Source organism: Molossus molossus, unplaced genomic scaffold (assembly GCF_014108415.1).
Source record: "Molossus molossus isolate mMolMol1 unplaced genomic scaffold, mMolMol1.p scaffold_m16_p_17, whole genome shotgun sequence".
NCBI classification, from domain to species: domain Eukaryota; kingdom Metazoa; phylum Chordata; class Mammalia; order Chiroptera; family Molossidae; genus Molossus; species Molossus molossus.
In genome coordinates, this window is record NW_023425352.1 from 6,640,938 (window position 1) to 6,650,827 (window position 9,890).

General features: G+C 57.1%; 1 protein-coding gene across 9 annotated transcripts in view; it reads right to left on the minus strand.

Annotated features, from left to right (window-relative positions):
* The window catches only part of EBF3 (EBF transcription factor 3), a 116,511-nt gene extending 113,082 nt beyond the window's left edge, over nt 1–3,429 (minus strand). For 7 of the 9 annotated variants that reach the window (XM_036265441.1, XM_036265440.1, XM_036265438.1 and 4 more), the window contains exons 1-4: nt 2,768–3,429; nt 2,500–2,656; nt 2,078–2,141; nt 1,292–1,347 (exon numbers count right to left, since the gene is read on the minus strand). In XM_036265441.1, coding sequence (XP_036121334.1) covers nt 1,292–1,347; nt 2,078–2,141; nt 2,500–2,656; nt 2,768–2,901 — 411 coding nt within the window. In that variant the 5' untranslated portion in view covers nt 2,902–3,429. The remainder of the gene's footprint in view (nt 1–1,291; nt 1,348–2,077; nt 2,142–2,499; nt 2,657–2,767) is intronic. The other 2 variants (XM_036265437.1, XM_036265442.1) reach the window with 1 other exon arrangement.
* Between the last annotated feature and the right edge of the window lie 6,461 nt (nt 3,430–9,890).

Below are 9,890 nucleotides of genomic sequence, written 5' to 3' on the forward strand. Positions count from 1 at the left end.
AGCAACCTGATTTCCAGAGGCTTCTCTGAAACCGAGTGAAATAATTACCGAAGGGCACACCGCCTGTCTTTGTCAGAAAGAGCACCGTTTACCTGTCAGATTTGTTTTACTCTAAGAAAAAACCACACTTTTTTTTTTTTTTTTACTGCTGCAGACATTAAAATCTAACGCGCTCCTTGCCTAAGTAAGGACAAACTTTCTAAAGGGGAAGTAAAATCAGAAAAGGAATTGCCTTGCAGAGTGGGAAGCATGGGTGCTGGGCTGCAGGAAGCATGGAGGAGCTTTCACTGGCTCGCATTCTTAAAGTTAGCATCAGGAACGAAGACTGCACTTTCATTTCCAAGCCTGAAGCCCATCTTGGAACTATATTTTAAATCAATCCGTGCCAAGTGGATTTAATTTACACATTGGACCTGCCCCTCCCCCAGCCCTCTATTTTTTTTTTTTAGAAAAGAGGAGTAAAATCTCTAAAACAACTGCACAACAACATACCACCCAGCACAAAACCAGCCAGAAACTGCACAATGTCAAAAAGCAAGGAAGCGCTTTTCTGCACTTAATGACATTACTGAGAGCCAATAGTTATCCTCGGGAAAGTTGACCAAGACAGGTTAAATAATTTAATAAGGAACTGCTTGTAATTATGTTATTTACAAGGTATGACAGAGGGTAGGAGAGGGAGCCAGGGCTGCGCTCAGAGCAATGGGCGGGTTTGGGTGACCCCTGGAGCTCGGAGTTTGAATTATGGAGATGGGGGGCCTAGAGGTGAAGATGGACTAGAGGAGAACAAGCTGACTTTTCACCCCAACACATTTAACTTTTAAATCCAAATAAACGTCTCGTGCTACTAGACCATCATACTGGAAAGGAGAAAAAATGAACTAATCAAGTCCCACTCACTGGGCTTTGGAAAGGAATTAGTTGCCATTGTTATGGGGGGGAAAATCAATGAAATGAGTCCAAGGCGAAAGAAAAAAAAAATGTTCAAAAATACATGGAAGGGGGCATCTTGAAATTTTTCTGTCAAATATTAATTACCATAATTAATTAAGAGAGAATTTGAATCCAATCACAAGCCATTTAATAAAGCATATCTGTCCTGTTCTAATGACAACATAAACTATTTTACCAATTGCTTCATTTATTCCAATAAATATGGAATTCTCATTAGCACGTCAAGGAAACCAAGTGAAAAACAAAAACAGGAGACCCATTTGTCAGCCCGATCGTCTCTGAACCCCAGCAACCCCCTGAGCAGTGAAAACTCCTGCAGACGCTTAAACTTTCTCACCTGTTTGGTCATTGAATCTATGAGTCGAACGTACAGATCCTGCTCCGTTCTGACTCCTGTGGAAAGAAAACAAACAAACACACACGCACACATACACACAGAGACACATTCTCATCAGGATTTTAGCAAGGGCACCCGGGCACAGGAAGTCCGGGACTCGGGGACTACAGTTGCGTGATGCAGCAAAACTTAGGCTTGGCCTTTAAAAGGCAAGAAAGAAAACCCCAGTCACTTCTCCGGCGTTTTTTTTTTTTTTTCCTTTCTCTTTTCTTAATTAAGAATTTTAGGGTTCTCAGGGTTGGCCTGGAAAGGTGCAAGAAATCTGCCCAGCCGAGAGCAGGCCTGGCTGCCATACCGGTGGGCCCATGTGGTCATTTATTTTTAGAAAACAGAAAGCAAGAGATGGAAACAGAGTCTGAACTCTTTCTAATGTCTCTCGAGGATTTTTACGAATCTCCAGCCCAGGAAGGAAGTTATGCCCAGTGTATGGAGCTACCCCCATCTCAATAATTAACATTAATTTGCAAAATTGAAAAAAGTCACTTAGAAGTGATGTTCAGCTGGAGCGCCCATATCGATCTGCTTTTTACTTTCTACTTCAAGCCCCACCGGTTAATCATGTGAAGTGCCATCGACTTATTGATCGTTTATGTTTTGTTTTCCTTCTATGCCATGAGAAGATTTCGTGTTTACATCCATGTCATTTTAATCTCAAAATCTTTATGTCCTTTAAGCATCTCGGGCAAGGAGAGCGAGCTGCGTGGGAAGGCAGCAGCGGCCACTTACCATTGCTGTACAACAGCTGGAGTTTATAGTGAATGCCGTTGTTGGTTTTCTCGTTGTTGGGCTCCTGAAAGTAACGATAAATAACAGCATTTAGTGTGGTAGGCGTCCGGCGCGGCCACTGCGCTCGGTCCCCCTGCACAACCGAGGCCCTGTGGCCGCAAACAGGGCAGGATTCCTAGCTCGGAGCAAAGCGGTGATGTCACTTTCCTGCTGGCAGCCCAGCGCCCTCCTGGCCCCGCATGAGTCCGGGGGCGCAGAGAAGTCGCCCAGCCCTCAGCGGTCCGGCGGGCTCACGTGGCGGCGGGGGCGCCTGGCAGAGCCGTCCCCGCCGCCGAGGGAGGCTCTCCGGGCCACCGTGTTTGGGCACCGCCTGCCTCCCACTTCTAGAAAGATGGAGGGTGTGATTGTGTGCTCGCACTTACTTTCTCTTTCTCCACAAAGTCCACAAAAGCGGTCCTTTCGATCTCCACCGGCTGCCCCTGCCTGTCGTAGAGCGCCAGCACGAAGTGGAAGAAATTGGATTTCCGGAGGTTGGAGGGCGGCTGCTTCTCGAAGTGCGCCCGCGCCAGCCCCACGCCGCTGCGGGAGGAAAGAGACAGCGGCCCGGTGAGGAGCGCGGCGCCGGCCAGCTGCGGGGACCCGGCGGGGCCGGGGCGCGGGCCGGGGTGCGCGGCGCCGGCCGGTACGTACCTCTGGGCAGCCGTGTTGGCGTCCACCACCCCCGCCGTGTGCATCCACGAGCGCACCGGGTTCATGCCGCTGCCCAGCGGCTCCTCCTTCATGGTCGTCCCCCCGCGCGGAATATTCTCCTGAATCCCAAACATGAAAACTGCTGGCGGCGGCCGCAGCTCCCGGCCGAAAGCGCTTCCGCGAGCAGCGGCGCTCGGGGCTTGGCGGCAGGCGTCTGCCCTGGCCGCGCTCGCCCTGCTCGGCGCCTGCGGTCCGGCCCGCCGCCGGCTTCAGCCCGTCCCGGGCAGGCACGACATACACTGGCGGCCGGGCGCTCCGGACGGCCGGGGGGCGCGGGGGCGACTACACCGGCGGCTACACCGGTGGCGACGCGGTGCTCTGGAGAAGCAGGAGAAGCAGGACGCGCGGCCGCGGCGCAGGCTGTTGTTGTTGTTGTTTGCAGGCGCGCTCAACGTGGTGTCATCCTAGCCAGGCGGTGTCCGCGGCTGCAGGACACTGCGGGATCGTCCGCTTCTGGCGCGGCCCGCCTGCTCCAAAGACAAATAAACGGGGCAGTGAGTGCCGCGGCGCAGTCCCGGGCGCAGGCGGGGCGCGGCGGGGCCTGGAGCGGCGCGCGCAGCGGACGGAGGCGCACAAAACTCAGCCCTCTCTCCCCGAGGAATGGACCCTTTCCCGGGAGCCAAAACTCGAAGCCCCCGGGAGCGGCGCTGTCAGAGGGTGACGTCGGGGGGCGGCGCCTGCGCCATATATGGGAGCGGCCGCCCCTCGCCGCGCCCCTCGCTGCCGCCGCCGCGCTCGCCGACTGACTGCCTGACGGCGCCGCGAGCCGGCCCGAGCCCTGCGAGCCCCGCGAGCCCCGCCGCCGCCGAGCGCCACCAAGCGCCGCCGCCACCCCTTCCTCGCGCCGCGGCTCCTCGCGCCCACCCGCAGCCAAGGAAGTTACTACTCGCCCAAATAAATCTTGAAATGAAACAACCAGTGCACGATTGCAGCTTGGCCCCTCAGTACCTCCTCCCCAAATCAGAGAGACAGTCAAAACACGGTGGGAAGGAGGGGGTAACATGCCGAGGCGCCCCAAGTTGCCCAAATGTATGCAATAAATGCAAAGGGCCGCAGCTCTCTCTGGGGCAGCCCAAAGGGAAAAGTGAGAAAAGGCAAGCAGGCCGCACGGAGGGAGCTGGAGGGGCAAGCAACGGGCTGGGGGCTGCAGCAGGGGGGAAGCAGGGCTCCCTCGCCTAGGCGGGGCGCGCAGCTCAGCCTAGTTTCCAATCAGACCTAAGGCTGTTGGGGGGCCGGTCTGCCCCCGTCTGGTCCTCGCCGGATGCCAGTGTTTGCTGCCTAGGTGGAGGCCGCCTAATGCCTGGTTGGGGCCCACGTCGGAGGTGGGCTCTGCCAGATGCTCTCTCTCTCTTTCCCGGTAGCCAAGGGAGACCCCGTCCCCCGGCCGATCCTTAGCCGCGGCGAGTAACAAAGAAGGCTCCGGGCTCTCAGAGCGGACAGGAAGCGCGCCCGGCCTCTCCGGCGACCTGGAGCCGGGTGTCCGGCTGCGCGCCCTACGCGGTGCCCAGACCTCCCCGGCGCCAGCCGCTCTAAAAGCTGAGCGGACGTCGCGGGCTCCCGGGTCCTGTCTTTGGTGACGCCGGGCCCGGGTAGGCGCGCGGCGCGCGTCTTTCCGACCTGGTTTCGAGGAATCGGGAGGGCAGCGGGGCGCGGGCAGCTCGTGGGACGAGCGGCCGGGCTCCTGCAGCAGGGATTCGGAGTCCAGGCGCACCGCCCGCCCAAAGGACGTCTGCGCGACACGCATTGGAGACCCAGGGGACGACCAAGAGCTGTCCTGGCACTTCCCTGCAAAGCGAAATCAGGCCCTTTTGATTAAAACAAACAAAACCAAAACAGGTTACTAGGTGCAAGGATGTAGCAGGGTAGCCTCTTCCTGCCGGGTCTGGGGTAGCACTCCCCTTTTTATGAATTGGCAGTGTGTGAACGTTAATATTTTAATTAATCGGGCAAATCGAAGTCCGATATACATTATCTGGGGACCCCCACGCCTCTTGGAAGGGGTGAGAAAAAAAGATGTGTTGGAAAGCAATCTATTTTGCTGGTGTTGGGGGTTAATGACTATTGCCAAAGATAAGTGAATTATCAAAGCTGTTGCGCCGGTCCCATCTCAAAATCCATTACGGTGCGGCCGTGTAATTAAATACGTAAGTATAATAAAATCATATTTTATGACTATTTGAGGGTAATGAGATTAGTCTTTAGAAGCGATCGCCACATATTAAAGATGCCACTGTCTATAGAATGTTAATAACCTTAAATCAAAGTGTATGGAAACTATTCACGATAAATTAAAAGAAAATTTCTGTATTCCTAATCAGCCCAGAGCTTTCCACCCACAGCAGACTGAGTGTAGGAAGGAACACTTTCTTGCTGGAGAGACAACGCAAAATAAAGTTGGCCATCGGTGGAGGGTGGGGTTGAGAAGTCGCTTTGTCTCTGCGTGCTTAGCTGCTCTGGGGCTCACGCAAGGCAAGCGGCCAGGCCAGCGTTATTGTCAGAATATGCAAAATGCCTTCTGGGGAACGATGAAGTTAGAAATAGGAAACAATGCTTTCTTTGTAGCTCACTTCCTAAAATGCCCAGCCCGAACTGGAGGTGTCCCCTTCCTTGCGCGAACGAAAGTATCATGCTTAAAATCATTTACAGTATCTTTAATTCAGATTACACGCGCCAAGGCGATTTAAATCTGATTACCAAATTAGAAGGTTTAAAGACAAATCCTTCTAAATCTGATACTGTTGACTAAAGAGGGAAAAAAAGTTCTATAAGCCCATCACATAAGGTAACGATCCTGCCCCAGAAAGAAAAGGGGTTTTAAACCTTTTTGACAACAAATGCAGCTGCCCCACTGTTTTGGACGATATTAAGCGAAAATGAATGCAAATCTGTGTTCAGCAGCCATCTGGCCCGAAATGGGGGAATCAGCTGCTCTCACAACAGGCTCGGAGGCTGAATCCATTTCAGCTCATTTTCTAGATCATCTGGTCCCGCACCCAAAGCGTGGAAAATACGGTCTTTATCATTCACCAACTTTATCTTTTTTGTCACTCCACTGCTGGCTCGGAGCTGCAAGCACAAGGACTGGCCGCCTGGGCAGGGTCTCCACAAGGGCCTGCTGCGGAGGGCCTAAGAGGGCAGCCTCCTCGGCCCCCACCTTACCCTACCCCAGATTTTCGCTTTGATGGGGCGGGAGCAGCAGCAGAGAGGAGCGAGATGAGCACCCAGGCCGCAAAGCGGGGGGGAAGGGCTGCAGGGCAATTCCTGGACGTCTTGAGAGAGGCTGGGAGCGCCCCTGCCCCCGGCAGCCTCCCCGGGAGCCCTGCCCCCACCCTTCTCCCTTTCAAGGGGACTAGGGGGGCCCAGCACCACGTAGAGGAAGCCGAGGAGAGGGCAGACTGACACTTTGCAAGTTGTGCAGGTCCTCCGAGACTGCTGGTCCAGCCTCCGCTCACAGAGCGCTCCCAGGGGCCAGGCCGGGCGGGGCCTGACCTTCGCTGGGAACCCCGCGGGCCGCGACCGCAGCGGCTACTGCTCAAGGCCCCGCTCAACGCGATTTGCCCTGGTGGCCCTCGCGCCGCCGCCGCCTCCGTCGCCGCCTCCTCCTCCTCGGAGGGTGGGAAGTATTCCTTTTGTGCGGATTTACGGGGAGAGGCTTCAATGAGCCCCCTCACATTTGCATTTAAATAGCGGCATCAAGCGCTTCGCGTGCCACACACCAGTGGGCTCCCAGATGTCACGACGGAGTCAGTCAGATGGCCAGTGCCCAGCTGTCCTCCCCACATCGTGCCGGAGCAGGCAGTGACCTTAGAGAGACAGCGCCCCGCCGGCCCTGGAGTCCTGCTCAGGGAGCAGCGTGCAGGGAGCAGGGCCCTGGCGGCGCTTGGCCGCCTATCCGTGGCACCACCCGAGGCTGGGCCGGGTGGTACAACCAAGCAGCGCCCGCACCCAAGCCCATCCCGGCCTCCCAGCCGGCCGCGCAGTGCCAGTGGCCCGGCCGCCGCACGCGCCAAGACCCTCCGCCCGCGCCCACTACCCACCGAGGGAGGGGGGCTGTTCGGCGCGTGCCAGGCGTGAACTTCCCCGTCGCACCTCCCTAGTCCCGGGTCCAACACAGCTGCGTGGTGCCAGGCCTGGAGAGCGGGAGCCCGGCTGGTTCCGGCCTCCGAGCAACCCCGAAACTTCTGCCAAGTTGGGCTCCCAGGGCGCGAGGCCGGGCGCGGAGCCGGCGCCGGCCCAGCGTCCAAGGCACTCCGTGGACGCCCCTTCCTGCTCGCCGCAGAGCCCGGGGAGCCTGCCGACCGCCCTACCAGCCTTCCAAAGAGTAATAAAGTGCATTTCCGGAGTCGAGAAGCCCGGGCTGGGGGTTCCTGGAAGCCTAGCCCCCAGAGGGATTAGGGACGCGCGGGCGCGGACATGCGCGGCGCCCTCAAAGGGCCGGTGGCTTCAGGCTCAGACTTCGCGGCCAGGCCACTCCGAGCGCTGGGACAAGGTGCGAGCCAATGCGCCTCAGGCCCGCGGTTCGCGTTCTCGCAGCCAGTGCGGAGCTGCAGGCGCGGCCCGCCCCCACGTCCTCCGCGCCCGGGGTCACGCTCAAACCGCGCCGGCTAACGGCCTCCGGCCGGGCTCTCGCCTGGGGTCAGGGTCGGCGCCACTCACAGGCGGAGGCCGGGGAATGAACCCGAAACCTATAGCCGGACTGACCTTGGGTCCCGGAGGGAAGGAGGCCGTAGGGGCCAGGAGAGCCCTAGGATAGGAAAACCCCGGGAGGACGCACCTAGAAAGTGCGGTGAACAGCAGGAGAGGTTGGAACAGCCACGCACTGGCAAACCCTGCCCACCGCGGGTCAGTGACGCGGCCTCTGAGTGCTCCCGGCCTTTGCCTTGCGTCGCGGGGTCACGCTGCCCGTGGGCCGCGGAGGCTGGGCAAACAAGGGCTCCACATTCAGGCTACCCCAACCTGTTAAGTTGTGCACAAAGGGGGACAGGCCAGGGTAGGGTGGGGTTTTCAGGCCCAGAGAAGGAGCCTTCCCCCTCTGCACAGAGACGGAAGCCACGGGGTCCTCCAGGGGCATGTGGTGACTGAACCAAATCAGGCCGCGAGTCCAGCGTGCTCTGAGAGGCAAGTAACTGGGCACCGTGCCCCGAACACACGGGGCGCACCAAAGGGCTCCTCTCACCTGTGCGGGAAGGCAGGAGGCCTGGCAGGATTCACAGTTTAAAAAAGCGAACGCTGAAGGGTCTCAGACCCCTGTCTTTGCACACACACACACCGCGCCCCGTCATTCTGTAAGGCTAAGGCTCTAAAGCCCGACCCCGAGAACTGCAAAAGGCTCATTTCTCCAAGTGAGAACGTGCAGGCGCCTCCTGCCAAGGCGGCCAAGTTTGGCAAACAGCGCCTCCTGGGGTGGGGAGAGCAGAGTGCCGCGGAGCAGCCCAGGCTCCCACCTACCCCGGGGCAGGTGGCCGCTGCGGCTCCCCGCCCAGCCCCAACTGCCGGGCCGCAGCTCCTGCGCGCCTGGTGCACCTCGGCCTCGCTGACCTAGTGACCCAAGGAGCTCGCAGAACCGTCCATCCACCTCTTAGTCTCAATTGCCGCCCAAGTGCATCTGCAAAAGTCATGCGGAGCCCACCACCGGGAACAAGGCCGGGGCGGGCGGGGAGGGCCGCATCCACGCCCTTGTTGGCGAGAAAGGCGCGCTCCAAGTGGCCCGCGGGGTGAGGGGCGGTGGACAACACACACAACGCACTCGCTCTCTCCCCGGAAAATCCAAGGCACTCCACGCGGGGCCGAAAACACGGAGGTGCACCTTGGCTCCTGCAGCGTGCAAAATTAGGAAGTAAACAGTTTATTGTCTCCTATCCTAACTTTTCTCTGGTTCCTTTGGTCACTTCGGCTGCCCCCACTGTTCTGAGTCAGCCCTGGGGGCTCCTCAGTCAGACCAAGACTCCCAAATCAAGCATTAGCTATGAGCGAGCCGGGCATCTCCCAACGCACCAAGCAACCTTAAAGGTTGCCTCTCCGTAAAAAGCTCGCAGGAGCACCGGAGTTCGGAAAGGACAGCTGGTACGTGGCGGGGTCCCTGGGACCCAAAAAGGTTCAGCCACTTAACAATGAGCCTGGATTTCCCGAGCTGTGTTCAGCGGCGCTCCGAGGCAGTGGAGCAGGATGCGCCAGAGCCGGCGCCCGGACGCGGATTCCGCGCCCGCCCGCCCCCTCCAGTTTACAAAGCAAACTTTCCCCAGAGTAGTTTCCAGATAGAACACCGCGCGGAACGCGCCAATCAACACCTAAACAGACCCAAACTGTAGAAACACGGATCGATCAGATAATTTCAAATATTATAATTGGCTTTAATTAAACACACTGCGTTCTAATTAACTCTGAAATTTTAGCATGCTTTGGGACACTGGTGTCTGATTTGATATTGTCAGTCCAGATGTCCTAATAAAATTCAATCCTCCACTCAAGACTTCAATATTCACTAAGAACAAAATGCAAATTAAATGTAAAACCTAAAGTATCGCCAAAGGTATAATCAAGAAAGGTGTCTCAAAACTTCTCACTTTTTATTACGCAGTAGTTTAAAAATGCAGATTACATCCTAACAAGACCTCTTCAGCTCTCCATAAATCTTAACTCTTTCCTGGGCAGGGATGGAGTGCCTTGCCACTGGCTTAAAGGTAAAGGAGGGGGACAGGCAGACCCCTTGGCGGAACTGAATTACCCTCTCGTCTGGAAGCTAGCTAAAGGAGCGCAGAAGTTTGCCAAATGGGATTCTGGTTTGAAACCCGGGTTTGCCAACACAGGCAAAGGTGCTGGGGTGGGAGAAAGCCAAGGGACAGGGATGGACAGAATGGGGCTGGATTGGCGTCCTCTTCTTCCTCTACCCTCACCCACGCCTTAGCCGCCTCTTAACGGTGTGTACACATCCGTTCCCGCAAGCAAAAGTGGGGCGGTGGCTGACTGCGGCCAGATCTGGTCAATCCGCCCGGGGAATTATCTCAGCTTCTGGGACAGCGACGACGAGGATAGGAGGGAAGCGAGAGCACACTACCCTTAGACA